At 53.7% G+C, this 18,378-nt stretch overlaps 5 protein-coding genes across 5 annotated transcripts; 2 read left to right on the forward strand and 3 right to left on the reverse strand.

Annotated features, from left to right (window-relative positions):
- Positions 1–18: 18 nt before the first annotated feature.
- Positions 19–4,513, forward strand: AB675_2416 (Vacuolar protein sorting/targeting protein 10; the record flags this gene model as incomplete). Its single annotated transcript, XM_018142388.1, has 3 exons — positions 19–48; positions 96–3,986; positions 4,013–4,513. 3 exons carry the CDS (start codon positions 19–21, stop codon positions 4,511–4,513), a joined length of 4,422 nt encoding a protein of 1,473 aa, XP_018005010.1.
- Positions 4,514–6,179: 1,666 nt separating this feature from the next.
- Positions 6,180–6,797, forward strand: AB675_2417 (uncharacterized protein; the record flags this gene model as incomplete). The annotated part of the gene is made up of 1 exon (XM_018142389.1): positions 6,180–6,797. One exon carries the CDS (start codon positions 6,180–6,182, stop codon positions 6,795–6,797), a length of 618 nt encoding a protein of 205 aa, XP_018004781.1.
- A 2,133-nt stretch (positions 6,798–8,930) lies between these two features.
- On the reverse strand, positions 8,931–10,585 carry AB675_2418 (uncharacterized protein; the record flags this gene model as incomplete). The annotated part of the gene is made up of 3 exons (XM_018142390.1): positions 8,931–9,835; positions 9,865–9,996; positions 10,051–10,585. 3 exons carry the CDS (start codon positions 10,583–10,585, stop codon positions 8,931–8,933), a joined length of 1,572 nt encoding a protein of 523 aa, XP_018005240.1.
- Positions 10,586–11,355: 770 nt separating this feature from the next.
- On the reverse strand, positions 11,356–13,943 carry AB675_2419 (Kexin; the record flags this gene model as incomplete). Its single annotated transcript, XM_018142391.1, has 2 exons — positions 11,356–12,121; positions 12,172–13,943. The coding sequence occupies 2 exons, from the start codon at positions 13,941–13,943 to the stop codon at positions 11,356–11,358; spliced, it is 2,538 nt and encodes an 845-aa protein (XP_018005052.1).
- A 1,771-nt stretch (positions 13,944–15,714) lies between these two features.
- AB675_2420 (uncharacterized protein) lies at positions 15,715–17,699 on the reverse strand (the record flags this gene model as incomplete). Its single annotated transcript, XM_018142393.1, has 3 exons — positions 15,715–15,941; positions 16,205–17,003; positions 17,076–17,699. The coding sequence occupies 3 exons, from the start codon at positions 17,697–17,699 to the stop codon at positions 15,715–15,717; spliced, it is 1,650 nt and encodes a 549-aa protein (XP_018005298.1).
- Between the last annotated feature and the right edge of the window lie 679 nt (positions 17,700–18,378).

Consider the following 18,378-nt stretch of genomic DNA (forward strand, 5'->3'; position numbering starts at 1 on the left):
CATAGCTTTCATGTCGCCATGATAATCCGCTCGCTTTACTACTTCGGCGTTCTCCTCCTTGCCAGCTCCTGCTCTCCTTAGCTCACGCGAAGAAGGACGGCCCCACGATCACCAGCAAGAAGTTTGATCAGCCGCTGGAGAACATCTTCTACTTCGATGACTCCGACGTTGTCCTAGGACGAGATAGCGACAAGGGTGACGTTTGGCGTAGCCCCGATGCTGGGGAGACGTGGGAGAAGGTCGATGACGACGGTCAAGCTGGCAAGGCCTGGGACCTATGGCCGCACCCATGGGACAAGCACCGTGCCTACATCTTGAGCGCATCGACCGAGCATTGGATCACGACCGATCGAGGCGAGACGTGGCGGAAGTTCAAGTCTAAGAGCAGTCCAGATATCTTTCGCTCTACGCCACTCAACTTCCACGGTCGAGATGCGAAGAAAGTTATATGGAATGGCGAGGTCTGTGCGGGCTTCCTCTGCGAGCAAGCCGCATACTACACCGATGACGACTTCGAAACTGTCCATATTATGGGTACGATGACAAGAGGTTGCCAATGGGCTGTAGCTACCGAGCAATTCGGCGAAAACGCAGAAGACCTGCACGAGAACCGGATATTTTGCATTGCTGAGGGCCTATACTCGCCATGGCAGACCGATAACAGGCTATTGATGTCAGACAACTACTTCGACGGGCACACTGGTATTGAGGTTGGTCTGGATTCAGGACGGCCGATCACGGGCATTATCAGCATGGCTCCCGCCAAAAATTTCCTCGTTGCAGCCGCCAAAACATCGGGTTCAGATGAGCTTGCATTATTTGTGACAGTGGACGGATCGCAATGGCATCGTTGCGAATTTGGCCAACATCGCATCGAAGAAGGCGCATACACCATCCTCGAAAGCACAAACTACAGCATGCAAGTTGACGTGCTCGGCTCGAGACCTTCCAACCCGCTCGGTTATCTGTTCACTTCTAACTCAAATGGCACATACTTTACCCGAAATATCGACTACACCAATCGTAATCAGTACGGACGCGTCGACTTCGAGAAGATCTCCAATATACAAGGAATCGTTTTGGTCAACACAGTCGATAATTGGAAGGAGGTCGAGCAGTCGACTATTGAGGAGAAGAAGGTCAAATCGCAGATCAGCTTTGACGACGGTCGCACGTTCCAAGAGATGCGAGTTGACAAGCATGACCTCCACTTGCACTCCGTCACAGATCAAAGGCAAGGAGGTCGAATCTTCTCTAGCCCGGCTCCTGGCATAGTAATGGGCATCGGTAACACAGGCAAGCACCTGAAGCCTTACGAAAAGGGTGACCTCTATGTCTCAGACAACGCTGGCGTAGCATGGACGAAAGCTTTGGATGGTCCCTATCTATACGAATTCGGTGGCCAAGGCGGCGTCCTCGTCGCGATCAGTGATGACGACGAGACTGATGTGATCCACTGGTCCATCGATCATGGACAAAAGTGGGAGAAGACGGATCTTGGTGTGAAGATTCGAGCCAAAGTGCTCACCACTGCACCTGATTCGACGACGCTTAAATTCCTTGTCATGGGCGTCAGAGATGACGATTGGCACATCATCAAAGTCGACTTCGGCGGCCTGCATGAACGTGCTTGCAAGAAAGACGACTTTGAGGTGTGGCCGGCCCGTGTCGACGAAGATGGCAAGGCCAGCTGCATTATGGGCCATAAACAGTACTTCCGCCGCCGGAAACCAGATGCCGACTGCTTCATTGATGATGAGTTCAAGGATCCTGTTCCAGAATTTGAGCCTTGCAAGTGTACCAAGGCAGACTTCGAATGCGACGTCAACTTCGTGCGGTCAGAGGATCGAAAGTCTTGCGAGCCTGCGGTACCTCTGTCAGTTCCTGAAGGAACGTGCAAGAACAAAGATGACACGTTCAAGGCTTCTTCGGGATGGCGACTTATCCCTGGTAATGAGTGCGAGCGATCAGGTGGCGAATCATTCGACAAAGATATCGACAGGCCATGCGGCGACTCGGTTGAGAAGCCATCCACCGGCACCGATAAGATCAGGGTCGAGAAGACTCCATTCAAGAGTGATGCCTTCAATGAGTGGCACTACCTTGAGAAGTCTGGACTAAGTGAGCGGGAGGGTGAAACTGTCATCATGCGAACTGGCAACGACGTTTACATCACCAAAAACCACGGTCGAACGTGGACACCAATTCTGAAAGATGAGAAGGTGGTCCAAATCCAGCCACACCCATTCTTTTCGGAGCGTATCTTCTTCTTGACCGACAGCAACAAAGGCAGAAAAGTCTACTACACAGTTGACGGTGGCGACAAATTTGGCAGCTTCGATGCGCCCGAGCCGCCATCCGGGATCTCGGGAACGAAGCTCAAGTTCCATCCCGACTACAAAGATTGGCTGCTTTGGTCTGGTGCGAAAGATGGACACACGAATGTCTATTACTCCGAAGATCGTGGAGACGACTGGAAGACACTACGCCGCTACGTTCGCTCGTGCGATTTCATCCCGAAAGGCAATGACAACATGGCCGATAGAGAGGAGAATGAAAGGCTGAGACAGCTCGTTTACTGCGAACAATATGAGGACGAGAATCCCGAAAAGAATCTCCAGCTTGTCTCCAGCGACACCTTATTCAGAGAATCGCCTCAAGTCCATTTCGACGACATCCTGGCATATGCCACAATGGCTGAGTTCATCATTGTTGCCGCGAAGGAAGACGACGGCAAGGGACTCAAGGTGGATGCTAGCGTTGATGGCAGAATTTTCGCGGCTGCTCAATTCCCCAAGAACTTCCAGGTCAATCACCAGCAAGCCTATACTGTCATGGACAGCTCCACGCATGCCGTGTTCCTCCATGTGACCGTCAACCCAGCAAAAGACAAGGAGTATGGCAGTATTCTCAAGTCAAACAGCAACGGAACCTCATATGTGACTGTCCTTAATGGGGTCAACAGGGACACTCCAGGATACGTTGACTTCGAGAAGATGCACGGACTCGAGGGTGTTGCTATGGTCAACGTGGTGGCAAATATCGACAAGGTCGAGAAGGGTGAAAAGAAGCAGCTCAAGTCGATGATCACACATAACGACGGTGCCGAATGGACTTGGCTGCCGCCTCCCAAAGACAGAGCCGAAGGCGGAAGCTATAAATGTGTCAACTCACCGAATGTCGCCACGGCAGATTGCGCCTTACAACTCCACTCGTACACCGAGCGTGCCGACAAGAGCGCTACATTCTCGTCGCCAAGTGCCGTCGGCCTTATGATCGCGGTTGGCAACGTTGGGTCTGAGTTGCTGCCCAAGGACTCGGACGAGACAGACACTTTCATCACCTCCGATGCTGGCATCACATGGCGGTCCATCAAGAAAGGCTCATACCTGTTCGAGTACGGCGACCAAGGCTCAATCATTGTAATCGTCCCAGAAAGTACCCCGACCAAAACTCTCTTCTACTCTCTCGACGAAGGCAAGTCTTGGACCGAGCACGAGTTCTCTGACAAGAATATGCACATCGCCGCCATCACTACGGTCCCGTCCGACCGCAGCATGAACTTCCTCCTCTGGGGCGATGAAGTTGGCGGCAGCGGTATCTTCACCGTGGCCCTAGACTTCTCCGCTCTTGCCGATCGAGAACGCGAGTGCAACTTTAGCGAAGAGAAGCCTGAGAATGAGGACTACTACCTTTGGGAACCACGTCACCCGGCCCAGGATAACAACTGCCTTTTCGGCCACATCTCAACCTACCACCGCAAGCGCGACGACGCGAAATGCCACAACGGCAGGACGCCGCTTCCACAACTTCACGAGATCAAGTCGAACTGCTCCTGCACACGCTCCGACTTCGAATGCGACTACAACTACGAGATGAAGCCCGACGGCTCATGCGCGCTCGTTCCCGGTCTCGACCCGCCAGACCATAGCCTCAACTGTCAGAAGAACCCCGACCAGATCGAGTTCTTCTACCTACTGGCTATCGTCGCGTGCCCCTGACAACCTGCCAGGGCGGCCGCGAGTTCGACAAATCCGAAGCCCTGCCCTGCGCGGGTCACGAGGAAGAGTTCAACAAGAAGCACGGCCTTTCTGGCGCAGCGCTATTCTTCGTGATCATGATCCCTATCATCTTCGCTGGCGGCGTCGGCTACTGGGCCTACGGCAAATACCAGACTGACGGCTTCGGTGGACTGGGACAAATCCGGCTGGGTGAGTCGATAGGCTCGACCTCCAGCGGAGAGTCCCCGTGGATCACAGTACCTGTGGCTGTGATCAGCGGGGTCGTAGCGGTTGCGAGGGCGACGCCACTACTTGTTATGAGCCTGTGGCGGAGTGCAAGGGGCTATATGCCTCTTAGCAGTGGGTCGAGGGGTGGCAGGTTCCCTGGGGCGGGCTCTGGGCCGTATAGGAGTAGGGGCGCATTCGCCGACAGGAGGGGACAGACTGACTATAGTCAGGTAGTCGAGGACGATGAGTTTCTGGACGGGGCTTTGGACGACGATGAGGTTTGAGCAGCAGGATTCAGAGGGTCCAATTGGCATGAGTAAGGGGACCCGTTAGAGGCCTCCCTGTGGGTCAGAACGTATCTTCTTGGAGTGTAGCAATAGAAGTAGAACTGACACGCCTTTAAGGACGAGAGTCTTGACTTGATCGTCAGAACGAGATGACATGAGCGTTAGTTCTAAATGACTTGATCGTGAAACGAGTCTTGCTCGTGGTGTGAGCGTGTTACGATCTTGATAGTACAGCGCCCTCCCTGGGTTGAAAATGCGCAAAGTTGGTGATCCAGTTGTGTGCCTTCAGCACCCCCTCCCTGGCTTCAGAGATCTACGAAAGCAGCTGCCCAGCGGTCAACGCGTGCTAAGGACTGTGGACCTGCGACTGTGTTTGGATGATCATGAGGGTCTTGTGCATTCATCTTAGAGAGCAGACTTACATCGTATAGCATGGCACTGGTCTCCTGGGAGTATTCTGCTTTGGTGCGTATCTCTACTATGCTCGAGAGCGTGCAACAGCCAGAAGGTTCCCCACCAGCACGTGCGATATTCACCACGCAGGTTTGACATATATATATCCCATCCCCACACTTACCCGTCAACAAGTCGACTTTCTTCAGCATACCTATCTGGCGGGTCAACCGGTCTCGTCTGAGATGGCATGTCATCCGGCGATGGCTAGATCCTGCTGATGTCTAGTCACCCGGTCCCGCGGAAGGCCGTTGGCCATCCGGCGCTGTCTACATTACTCATGTTGGCATCGGCTACTGGACAACATAGAGTCCGTCTTCGGTTTCTTACGATTTGCAACGAACAAAGTGCTCGTACTCAGCCGACCAGGGTATCATCGATAGACTTGCATAAATGCGTCAAGGCATTCGCCGTTTCTCAGAAGGCCACGGTTCAAGGATCGTTCTACGCAGGAGGAAGATGCTTAGGAGCGATTCTACTTAGGCTGTGAGCAAAATGGCCCAGCAGACCGCAGGTCCGACTGGGAGAGCGATGCAGTCGATTTATGCTGAAGAGACGCCAAGGGAGAACGGTCAAACGACATGGTGCTGGGAGCAGACCGAGCTGGCAAGAGCGCAGTGATCCGAAATCCCCTTCTCATTCCCTCGGATCCGCTGAACTGCTACAAGGAACTGGCTCTGCGTTGCATGAACTTGAGCCTCCGAGTCATTGATGCTAATCAGACTCTGTCTTCAATTGGCCAGAATCGATGATCGCGTAAAGGAGGTTGAAGTTGACCTCAAACGCGGTATTCTGCGCTTTTACTTTCGGCTGGGGGCTTGTGACATTGGAAGAGCGCTTTAGCATAATTGTTTTGAGGGATGTCTAGGGAGAAGCCGAACGGGTGAGCGCGTGAGCTGAAAAATCGCCTGACAGGTGCTGCCTTGTCAACTGTGTCCACGACATCACAGCTCCTGCTTCAACGCATGTCACTTGTCGTTTTCAACATCACTTGCGCTGTGATAATCATGAATTTGCGCCCGTGGCTGCCTGATCAACGCCCACCAGAGATGTCGCGGCACATCAATGCTCTCTTCGCGGCCACAGCGCGAGTACAGTCTTTCTACAGCCATATCGCGTTGAACATCGCTGGACCACATACCTGGACACGCGTGTGCTGCTCGAAAGAACCACCTAGTACTGTCGCAAAAGCTCGCGAGCTCTCGAGATCATGGCTGCCCCTACAGAAGAACCCGCCAGCATGCAAAAAGCGCTGGACGACCTCATCTACACAGCTACTCAGGCCTGTCGACAAAGCGAGGAAATAGCGGTCCAAGCCTCTCAGAATGAAGCACAAGCACAAAAAGTTGTATCTGCGATCAGCCAGACACGATCAGAGCTTAGAGAGGTCCAAACCACCGTTAACCTGATGAACGCGAAACTCACTCAGCTGGACCCAAAGCCCGAGGATCTGGAGACTGAGCCTAAGCAGTGGCCTGCAAACGCTGGTGATCTCGCGGCTTCAACCATGAGTTTGAACGCGGTGAGCAAGGATCTGTTGGCCCTGGTGACTCGGATGAAGTCAGATGTCAAAGTACCAGCAGCTGCGGAGGACGATGTTCAGGAACATGCTGAGCTGCACGATGGTCAAGAAGTTGCAGCCCCAGCTGTCGAGGAAGACAGTGATGTGCTCGCCACCCGTCCGAAGTTGAAGAAATCAATACACAAGAAGCGCGCTATGACCATTCAACCCCACGAGGTCGCGGCCGAGTCTGGCATGAGTCGATCTCACGGGCCGTCATCGAAGAAGCTCAAGCTTACCATCCGTCCTGAGCGGGCGCAACGCTGAGCTCTGAGGGAAGAATCAGGCGCAGTTAGCGGTAGACTTTGATCTCAGGATGTGCCCTTGAGATCCGAGAGTGGTTCTACGGCCAAGGACGCGCGGAGACGCTGGTGCACCAATTGCGACAGAGGAAGTATAACAAGTGGTCCGAGATTCAAACAACGACCAAGCTCGATTGCACTTGGGCGCCGAGGAAGGGTTCCTTCATAGTCACTCGATGCGCCCGCATGCTTGTCCGTGCTCAGGCAGTCTGCTAATATGACCAATATCAGCACGGCATTGCGTCTGTGAGTGGTCATACCCATTGATTGGAGCTCAGACTGATTAGAACTGGGTGGTTCTGAAGTTCACACACCCGCAAGTCACGCACTCGCTAGATAGACAATGAAATGTCCATCGCCGCCAACACGCTGAGCAGCTCATTCGGCGAAACCAGCTCCTACATCATCATGACAGCCCATGGCAATCAGTGCTGAGGTCTAGTCACCCCGGTCTCGGGCGAAGCTATCAGTCATCCGGTGCTGCAGCGTCCACGTAGCCACTGTCATCCGGTCTTGTCGACACGGCCCTCGAACCACCAGCTCCCCGTCCCCGTCCACTCCACCAGTAGCTTGTGCCACTCGCCGCCGTTGACGTGGCCGTATGAGGTTTTGCTAGAGTCAGCCTTGGCCCTCGTAGGCCACTTACACTGGAAAAATCCAACAATGCTGCCACGGCGGCGCCCGCGTCGTGGGGCAACAAACACTGCACCTCCTGCAAAGGGGAGCCGCAGTGCAGACAACGCTGAGGCTCATTTTCACACCCTATTCTATCTCGATTACCATGACTCTTCGGAATTGCTGATCTCGACTCTTCCTGCCTGGCCTGACACCTGCAGGTCTGGAATGGAGAACGTGACAGCGCAATCAATGGTCTACACACATGATCGTCAGGCCTGGCCTTCAGTGGTCATTTCATGCTGAATCTGCCTACAGAAGGAGCTTTGCTCAGATGATGTACTGACGATCGAGGCGGCCATCTAGCAGCCATGGAACGTGTCACCTGGCCCCAGACGGCTCTGGAAGCGTTGGCTGTTGTCGACAGATACCGCGCCCGGATGTTTCTGCCGTGGTCGCACAGGTTGCGTAGGTACCTCAGCTTCTTGTATGACATGATGAGCCGCTCTTCTGGAGGGAGTGTTTGTCGCCCTATAAGAATCTCGCCTCAACTCACCTGAGTGTGAATGTGCTTAACCTTTCATCCTCCTCGTCCAAACACAGTCGGCCAAAAGGAACAATGCACTTCACAGCAATCCTCACCTCGTTTACAGCGCTCAGCCTGCCAGCTGTCACGGCTTTGCCAAGTCTAGAGGAGACCACAAGCCACCATTTAGTCCCTCGTGGCTGCCCGGGCGGCGCGGACGTTCCACAAGTGGTGTGTCCAGAAGGCCGCTTCGGGGTCAGTACTCACCTATAGCCGTTTTGCTGCTAAAATCCCGGCGTTTGCTGAAGCTGAGACATTCTGATGAGCTGACTCGGAATTCAATAGTGCCTTCAGAACTATCCTGGAGCAATGCATGCACCTGTCAGAACTGTGGCACGAGCTGCTTTTTGAGCTGTGGGGACATTGGGGGTTGCAATACGTGTGAGCAGTGATAAGCTCACAGGCTCCCACCTGCGCTACCGAGTCAGGCCATGCATGCGAAAGCGGCTGGTGTCAGGCCAGACAGGATGATCGAGAAAGACACGATCGGAAGTTCTGGTTCGAGATGGAGCAGCGTGATCAAGAAAGCCTGAGCATGATCCGAACAACGGCTTGAGTGCGGGCTGTGATCCGGGCGGGACTCAGAAAGATGATGCCAGGAGAGGCCTTCCACTTTGAGTGTGTTGTAGAATGGAGCATACGGAGCCGTTGGTCGTATTTATGCCATTCCTTGCCATAACCATTTTGCCTTTTATGGACTTTCTGTATAGCCATGTTGCCACCACGAACTCATCGCTCTGCTGTGGACCAAACAAACGACTACCCTGTCCTACCAGACAGAACCTTTTCCAGAACGCCTAGCGCAGTGCAAACCCTAATGATCGCTAATGATACATCACAACCAATGTCCATCTCCGGTTTCACACTATGAGCTCCATCAGTCAAGCCAGGCCCATCCTAAGCGGCAGCTGCATCAGTATCTCTCCTCCGCCTCCTCCCACTGCGCTGACTAGCTCTAATAGCATCTTCCGTGAGTATGCTTTGCGGCAGCCGGAACTCCCGCGCTGGCACACCCTCCTCCAGCACTTCCGCCTCCTCGATCGGCACCATCTCAGGTATAGGGTGGCCGAACGCAAGGACGGTGCGTCCACGTTGTCGGCCTGCGATGGCTGCATCGCGGAGGTGACGTTTTGCGAAGAATGAGGTAATTGGTTTCTCTGGTGGAGGCGGCGGTGGTGGTGGTGGCGGTAGAGTGACGGAGGCGGAGTGCTTTGCGGGCGAGTCGTTTCGAGAGGTGGTGCGACTGTGACCGACACCGTTTCGTCTTCGGCGTTTGTTGCTGCTCGAGTCCTTGACGCCTAATCTGCCGGCTGCTGAAGCACCTTTGGCGCCTCTTGCCTCGCCAAGCAACTGAGCAGAAGCCAGCTCGTCAATCTCGCTGGAATCGGGACCTTGTCGCGTCGATGGCGCAGTGGAAGCGCTACGTTCACTATTCGCCACCTCATCCTCACTCTCGTCCTCACTTTCCTCCTGCTCGGCAGCCTCAGCCTCCTCCGCCAAGGCTTGATCCCTCTCCGCTTTCCGCCGCTTCTCCTCTTCCTTCCACCTATCGAACTTGTTGATAAGAGCCTTGATCTCCTGAATCACTAGCGCTCGCTTAGGCTCATATCGTTTCTTCTCTGAGTCAGTGATGCCAGAGATACCAAGAGTCTTCAGCCAATCAGGGCCACGAAGGTCATCCAGCAGACGAGAGAGTTGGTATTTCTCGTGCTGACTACGCTCTCGTTCACCACTCTTCATGTGCTTTTCGTGCCGCTCTGCTTTGGCGTGACTCTTGAGATACCGGTCTTCGGCCATAGGGTCTGAGGAGTTCCGCCGATGAGGGGCAGACAGGGAGGGGATGGGGATGATCTCGGTGTTGTGGAGGGGTTTGTGGGCGCGAAGGGGTCGGAGCGGGGTGGCGGAGGGTCATAGTCTGGGGTGTCGTTGAGGAGGGTGACGCGTGTGTGTGCTGTCAGGGCGGCTGTGGGCGTATCGTTAGTGGTTAGGGGCGGAGGATGATGCTGTAGAGACATACTAGGATCAGGAGGCTCCAGGCTGAGCATCTCCTCGAAATTCGGGATGAATTGGGCCAACTCTGTCTTGATACGTGTGCCGCCATGCTCGGATCGCAGCCTACGCCGGTCATTGTTCTTGTTGTCGGCATCACCAGTCTTGTTTTCGCGGATAGAGGCTCTAGCTTTCTCCTCGACTCTTCGGAACTGATCATACTGTGCTTTCGGTGTGGGGCTATCGATCGATGTAGCAGGCGTAGGCAATTCACCGGCAGACTGGTGACTGTATTTGCTCTTCTCAGGAGCAGATTTTGTATATTTTGGCTGTAGTCCAGTCCTGCCGCGAAGTGGGATGCGCAGTTTCTGGGGTTGCAGGTTGTTGGCGAGCTTGCGGCGTTTGTGCAATTCCTGGTGCTGCTGTTGCTCGCCGTTGACAGCTGATACTGCTCGATTTCGTTTCGATCGTAATGATGTCGCGTCGGACGAGTCGTGCGGATCATTCTCGTTGGTTGTGGGCGGTGGTGCTGATGGCCGGGTCTGGCGCCTCAGTTCAACCATGATATTATGTTTTTGTAGCTCATGTTGGTCATACACGACCATCGGAGGGAGGGAATAGAGCTTAGGATTGATGATAGATGACCATGGCATTCGCTCTGCTCGTCGTCGCTGCCTCCGCGAGATGACTTCCTGCCGTAAGTGATGTAATCGTCGCCTTCCTGCTCACTGCGTCAGGGTCTCAACTGCAACCTAAGACAGACGAAAGGCAATTTTACGGCTACAACAGGAGAGAAGACACTCTTGGCTCGAGGTTGAAGACCTTCACAGGAGTACAAGATGATCAGAGGCAGATCAGGAGCTCAATGGTTTGAAGTTCTATTCACTCTACTCTACGCGGTAGTTTGTCTGCGGTGCATAGGGGCCATGGCCCACAGCCCATACCTGCCCGCCAGTGTCAGGTATGCTTTCCTCAGCCGCTAAAAGCTGACTTTCCTGCTGGCTCTTCTGTGCTGTCACCACGTGCTATGTCTCGCTTGAGCTTGGATTGACGATAAATAACGAACAGCAATCACCAGCGAATGTTGAAGCATGCAATAGCGAATTTGGAAGGAGGAAGTCACTCCGTCAGACACTGGGGAATGATTTGGTCAGACAGGGATCATATAGCAGATCTACCGATAATATAGGGCTATCTATTTCAAATGACTACATGATTTAGGCCAGCAAAATAAAGAAGTAGAGGTTCGTGACGTTGGGCATTTTGTACCACCGTATGTGTAGAAGTACAACTTTTCAATGGACGTCAAGACGGATCACATTCCAACGACCTTTTAATGAGGCTCTCTGCCATTCCCGCCTCCATTCCCTCCACCACTCCCACTACTCCCCGTCGGCGTGTCCTCGTACCTCTCATCCTCATCGTCTGAAAATCCTCCACCGTCATCATCATCACTTCCCGCCGCAAACGCATCATACAGCTCGCCGCCTCTTCTGGCTCGTCCACCCCTCAGCCTTTGCTTCGACTCATCAGGATCCACGGTATCGACCATCTCGAAAGCATAGTCGCGTGAATTCTTGAGGCGCTTGCGCCGCTGGACGAGGAAGTAGGCCCCCAGGCCAGCGCAGAACACGATGATGAGGCCGATCGACCCGTAGATCCAGACCTGCGTCTTCTTTGAGACGCCGAATGTAGGGAAGAACGATGGGAGGTAGCTGTCTGAGTCACTCTTTGTGGCATCGGGTGCGGAGGAGGTCGTCGTGTCGGGTGCGCCGGTCCCTGTCGGGCTGCCGGGACTTGTCGAAGAGTCTGAAGCCCCTGGCTTAGGTTTGGTTGGTCGATCGATGTGGTCTGTAGGGTTCCCTGGAGGTGGAGTAGCGTGCGAGGCAGGATTCGCGCTAATGCTAGTGGTGGTGACTATCGCGCTCGCCGTTTCGTGATCGTCGTCGTGTTCATCGGGCATCGGATGAAGTTCTTGGATGTTTGCATCGATAGCCTCGCCCCACAGCTTCATTCGCCAGTCGATGAAAGTCCCATTATGTTCGTTGAGGTTGGTGTCTTTGACGATGATGGTCCAAGTTCCAACACCTTTCTCACCCCTAGATATTATTAGTGACCAATCAGTGGCCTTCTGGACGAGAAAACATACCAGTGCGCCACAGACATAAAAGTCCAGTCTACGTAGCCTGCGCGAGCAGCATCGTTGCGACGAGGCGTTGAAAGGTGACTGACAACACCCTCCGGACTCCTCAACTCCACACTCAGATCGCCTCTTCGCGTATGTTCCACGTTCATGGTGACCGTGACGTGCTCAATGCGCTCCAGATTGGCCTTGTTGATCATAGTCTGCGTGACATCGAAGGACGCCGCGAGCCCTTGATCACCCTCGGGGACTGGGTGTTGCACACTGATCCAGGGCGAGTCGTACCACGCTTGAGGCTTGACGCTTTCCCAATTCTTTGCCAGCTCTACATATCGATAAGCATCGATCTTGCCATAGCCGTACATGTGACTGAACTTCTTTCCGATTGCTGTATCTTGCCAATCCCCATCTTCTTCGTGCACAGGAATGGCACTCAAAACGCAAAGCCATTGCAGATCACGCCATGAGAGATCAGGTCGAACGCTTAGAGCAAGCGCTGCAGTACCAACCATCAACGGACCCGCAGCTGACGTGCCGCCATGGCCAGTGTTGCACTTGTCTTTGCCGACATCGGTGGTGTGGATGGCATCGTTATGGCCAGAGCTGTACGTCACGACAAGTTGCGCCGAGCAAGACTCGGAGTAGTAGGGATGTTCTCCAGCTCGATCGATCGCTCCGACAGTAATGGAGTAGATGCTGTTGGTATAGCCGTCAAAGTTGCAGTTGTCATCGTAGTTGGCACCGTTTCCTGCAGCAAATACGAACACCGAACCCAGACCATTACGCCCTTTCTGAACACCCTGCACTATAGCACGCTCTATCAGTACGCTGGGCCCTTCCATAGTCTTTCCGTCATCCGGAGGTCCCCAAGAACACGAGTAAATTTGGTTCTCCTGGTAGTGATAATTGATCGAGGTCGCCTCGTCTTCGTCGGTCAACGGCTTCGACAAGATTCTGATGCCAGCAATCTTGCTATCGTATGCCATGCCCACGCCACAAATGTTGTTTTTGACCGCAGCGATTTCTCCAGCACACCTTGTCCCATGTTTGTCATCGAACAATCTAGGTCGAGGTTCTGGCCCCGGGTCATTGAAATCCCAGGAACCATTTGCATAGTAGTTGGCCTTGAGATCATCACTGTACATGTCAAGCCCATCATCGATGACAGCAGAGATCACTCCCTGTCCGGTTATGCCCTGCAGCCAGACGCCAGAAACGTTCATGTCGTGACCGAGTTGTATAGGATTGAAAAGATGCCACTGCTCCTTGAATATTGGATCCCCGATGTCCAACTGAGTAGCAATCTGGTCTAGCCTTTGTATAGCTTCTTGTTGTTCAACGCTCTTGTCTTGAGTCTGCTGCTCTGCAGACTTCTGACGGGACTGTAGCCCCACAGGTGGTGGAGGTCTTTTCACCAATCTTTGCCTGAGCTCTTGTTTCTGCGACCAAACTACGCCCTCTAGGCCCATTGTACGCTTCCTGAGTGGGCCATCGATGATGCCTTCTTCTGACCTTTTCCGCCTCCTGCGTCGCAATTCCGTCAATGTTATGTCAACATCCTCACTTGACCCCTTCGGACTGGAGAATGTATAGTGGCCATCGAGTTCACCCGTACGGCCAACATACGTGGCCCCGAGCCTTTGTGCGACTACTTCTGGAGAATGACCCTGCTCTAATTGGAGGACGAAGTAGTCATGCCGGTCGTGATCGCGTACAGCAAGAGTGGCAGAGGACAGCCGCAGGCCCAGCAGCAGGCATGCCCATTGCGTCCAGCGCATGGTGATGAGTAGGTAGGTAGAGATGCGGCGATTATCTCCACATCGCCGTCAATGGTTCTAGGAAGAAAGTGATGGTACTGGCACGGCCAGATGTGGAAATGGGTTTACGAAAGTTGAACGAAGGGTCGACGGACGTACAGGCCTCGTGCTCGGACAAAGGGCGGCTCTGTCACAATAGCGCTACGGACGATCGAGAAATTGTGCCGCGAGGGAGTCTCCTATCGATAACGGAATTATAGAGGCGAGCAATGTCTCGAGAACGACAAATCTGCTGCTGAACGAGTGAAGACAGGGTACTCAGGTAGAAGCAGTGAACAATTAATTAATGGTCGAGGCCACTTCACCACATCACAAGGCTCCGCTCCAGCCTCAAGACCCACTCCAGCTGCAAGGCAGCCAGGCTCCACTCGCGCCCCGCCCTCCTCGTCTATAAACTACCTCCTCCTCTTTCAATCGCAAACAAATCTCTTCTTCTTCAAAACATTCCTCAGCCACACAATAACCATCAAACACCTTTTCACCAACCCGCCTTCGGCATCTTAGCCGCGGTCCGACCTTCCAAGTGACTTTCATCTGCGCCCTCAAAAGCAACGACGACTCTCACGGACGAAGGTGCCAGCAAAAGGTTTGGGTGCTGAGCCAAATGGACCGCGGGGTGCGCGATCCTTTGCAACGAATCTTCTGCAGTCTGACTGTGACATGGACCGGGCGACCACGGCATATATCAGTCATACTCTGAAGTTTACTTTGCATTGGATCGTGAACGAGGCGGCGGCCGTGCGAAAGGATTGCGGTAGCAGCGATTCATTCTGTGGTCGTCGTCTCGTTGCTCGCGGCAGAGGTCTTCTCGAATCATCAGTATTCGTCGGAAATCTCTGAACTCCCGCAAGATTCACCTTCTTGCCAAAGAGATTGGCTTCTATCTCCTGCTAGAGATTACCCTCCCCCCTCAGACCCGAACACAACCATGACAGAACGTATCCCAGCGAGAAACCTTTGCGGCGAATGCGATAGAACGACCAGCGGCATTGTTGGAGACGTCCAATCAATGAAGGCCACCAGACAATGCCATCCTCAACGGGAGCCGTCCCAGCGAGCGAAGGCGTCCGGTGTGTGCAAACGCCCATGCTTACCGCGGTTAATCGATGTACTTTCACATTCTGCTTCCGCGGGAAAAAGCGCTGGGTACTCAAGAATGGTCATGTGTCCGCGGCTGTAATCACCAATTCTCGGCCTTACTCTTCCAACCTGATTATGCGGAACGGCGGTGGCAGCCACGAATCCAAGATTCTCACAACCTTTTCTAGTAGGGAGCGTCTAGCTCTGGTGCACCGGCTTGGTGGTAACTTTTCAGTTGCTACGTCCCTGTCGATCACTGGTCCGAAGACCCCTCGGGTAGCCTTTGAGCAATAGATTGGGACTGGAGGGTCCGTTCTCGAGTCTAATGTGGAGAGGAAGGTACGGAGGTGTGGAGTGCAAAGGTCATCTTGCTGGCTGCTGTAGTTGGCAGAGAATGCCCAGACCCCTTTTTTTCATCGTTGTGCCAGCGCTTGCTGTACCACGGGGAAGAGTGCGCGGTTCAGATTCAAACGTCTACTGCAGGAATACGTGCATTGTGGGCGCGTGCATTGGTTTGGTTGGATCACCAAGGACGACCTTCCATGACTACATACATAATAGCCTCTGTTGATTCGGTCTGCGGTGCCAGGGTTGTCATTCGTCGTGACTCGAACGGGAGGATACCCACAACCGCTCAAAAGAACTAAGCACCCTAGCCGAAGAGCCTTCCTTGCGACTCGATTGCAGTCGTGTGCGCTGGCGTCCAGCTCATAATCAACGCACATGCCGTTCCCGATCTAATTGTCGCTGTTTCTGGCGTTTCTGTCGATCGGCCTTGCCTAGCAATGACCCATGCTGATGATGAGGCTTGCTTGTGCATGACCCCGAATACGCTTCTGCTTCTCAGCGAACTGCTGTTTTCTGCGTCGTCCCCTCCACCTTCAACGTCGTCAGCAGGTGCATCAGACCGGACGCTTCGCGCCTTATTAGTGGATATCGTTAGCTTGAATCGGGACGTTGGGAAGCAGACAAAGGAAGAAAGAGAAGAGGGCCATGACATGGTTGGGGCAACAGACAGAACAGACACCCTATCGTTGGATGACAATGCTTTGGGAGAGCAGTCGAGACAGGTATGTCCGATACCAGGTCGAAACCGTCTCTCTGTCGACGAATGGACCAGGGCTACTAAATAAAACACGTACCTTTCACGTCCGTTACCGGAAACTTGCGTTCGGCGAAGAGAGCCTCGATTTGAGCGAGCTCAGCGGGTCGATGGAGGATGAGGTGGACTTCCAATTCTGATTCACTGAGGAGGACTCCCTTGGCCTTCTTCTCTTCCTGGCTTCGCAAGGTGGCGCTCAGTTGACGCAACTTAGCATGAGACTTGAACCCCTCGTGTACGAGTTTTTGTTCAAGCCTCTTCTCACCATTCTTCGGTAGCCACAGTTCCGTGAGCTTGTCTTGCGCCTTGTAAGCTGTAAGCTCTAGTTCTTGCAGGCTTGAATTGCTTGTCCGCTTCATTACTGCATCGAAGAGAGTTTTGTGTGTCTGCATCTCGCGTGAAGTGACTTTCGTGTCTTTCAGGAGCTGGAACTTGGCGCCATTGTCAAGTGCGAGGAAGCGATAGATGATCACAGGCAAGTCAGGCAGAGCAGGTTTGGAAGATTCAGGACCACCCTCGAATCGCTCTGGTTCTTTGATCTTTCGGCCAGCGCGTGTCTGTGTTGCGCCCTTGGTGTCTCTGGTTGGAACATCGGCGTTTCCAGCGGTTGGGTTAGCCTCCGTGCTGGCGTTCCTAGCAGGTGCTTTGTTCTTGCTTGTGGTAATACTATGACCGCTATTGTTGTCGCTCTTGGTGGCTTGACTCCGAGTGTTGTGCTGCTTTGACTGCTCCTCTGCTGACGTAGTTGCTACCTTTCGCTGCCCGCCAACCTTCAAGACTATCTTCTGCTTCTTAGATGGTGGTGCCTGAAGCCCATCCATTGCAGACTCAGTCGGAGCCTAATTGGGTCGGCTGAGTGTCGGGCGCTTCTTGTGTATTGGGTTCTTCGACATCGGACGCGCGGAGAGCACAGCATCGTCTTCCTCGACAACTGTGACCGCGTCATTATCATCATCATCATCGTCGTCCAGCTCGGCATCTCCTTGAAATCTGCCCTCAGCCGCAAGTGTAGCAGCATCGTGAGACCCTTCTCTACCAGAATGACCTTCTTTGCCAGACGACCGAGAAGCATCGGCAGCAAGTGTTCGATGCAAGCTGGCGATGATCTCGGGAAGTGATTTGGTGAGGTCTAGGTCCACAGCAAACGCTTGGCCGAGACTGCCCAACGCGACGCGCGCCTCGGCCTCAGCTTCAGCTTTGGCATCGAAGGCTTCCAAGATCTCCGACAGTGCACTGGCCACGCGCGTATCAGCTTCAGCATCCTGTGCATCCAAGATCTCCGACAGTGCACCGATCGCGATGGCCAACTGCTTTTTGACTCTCAGTACTTCGGTTGTGGGTGTGTAACGTGTCGGGATAGGGGACTTGTCGACGTATGAGCTGATAACTGTCTCGAGAACTCGCGTACTGAGTAAGTTGGTTTTGGTCAGGCTGTTGAGCGCCCGTACAAGGACACTGTCTGGTGGGTCGTCATTGCCATTGAGGGCCCGGAGGAATGCTCCCTCTAGAGGTTTCACTAGAGGGGCGTCGGGCATGACTCCAAGCTGCGCACTGGAGCGCGATGCGGTGGCACAGTCGGTGCGCCAAGGTTGAACAATAATCGCACGCTGAGTTGAAGACACTGTTTGCGCTTGCGCTTTTCGTGAGCATTCGTCGCAGAATGAGCTGGGCTCGGAGAGAAAAAGACGCGCACGTTTTGAATCGCTCAAAATAGGCAGACCGTGACTTTGTTGTCCCGAAGCTGCATCAAGTGAAATCTGCGCTTAGCTTCAAGCCATCTGGCAGATGCGGTGACATATGAGCCCTGTAGTGGACCAGCAACCATCAAGTGAAAACTGACTGTATCGAGCAAGACTATCGCCCTGACTTTCCATATGCCGAGCAGTTTGAGGCCCATGCATGAGTGAAGCCTCGGCCATGTTGACGGGAAGTTCCATCCAGAGCTCTCTCAGACTCTATGAAAGCCACGGTAATTGAGCATCCAGGACACCGCTAAGCAGTGGCGAAGACCATGTTGAAATTGCAACAAGTCTCGGTGAGCAGCCGTTCGCAACCAGCATGAGTCAGTAGTGATCGACCGCGACCGAACAAAAGTCGAGGGACAATCTGATCGGTCATGTGTTGACTAGCTTAGCTTCATCGATACCTCCCGCGGCGAAGCCTTCCTGCATGCTCGGTTGGGAGGATCAGGAGCGTCCTGGACCACTATTGAAC

Source organism: Cyphellophora attinorum (genome assembly GCF_001299255.1).
Source record: "Cyphellophora attinorum strain CBS 131958 chromosome Unknown Contig2, whole genome shotgun sequence".
NCBI classification, from domain to species: domain Eukaryota; kingdom Fungi; phylum Ascomycota; class Eurotiomycetes; order Chaetothyriales; family Cyphellophoraceae; genus Cyphellophora; species Cyphellophora attinorum.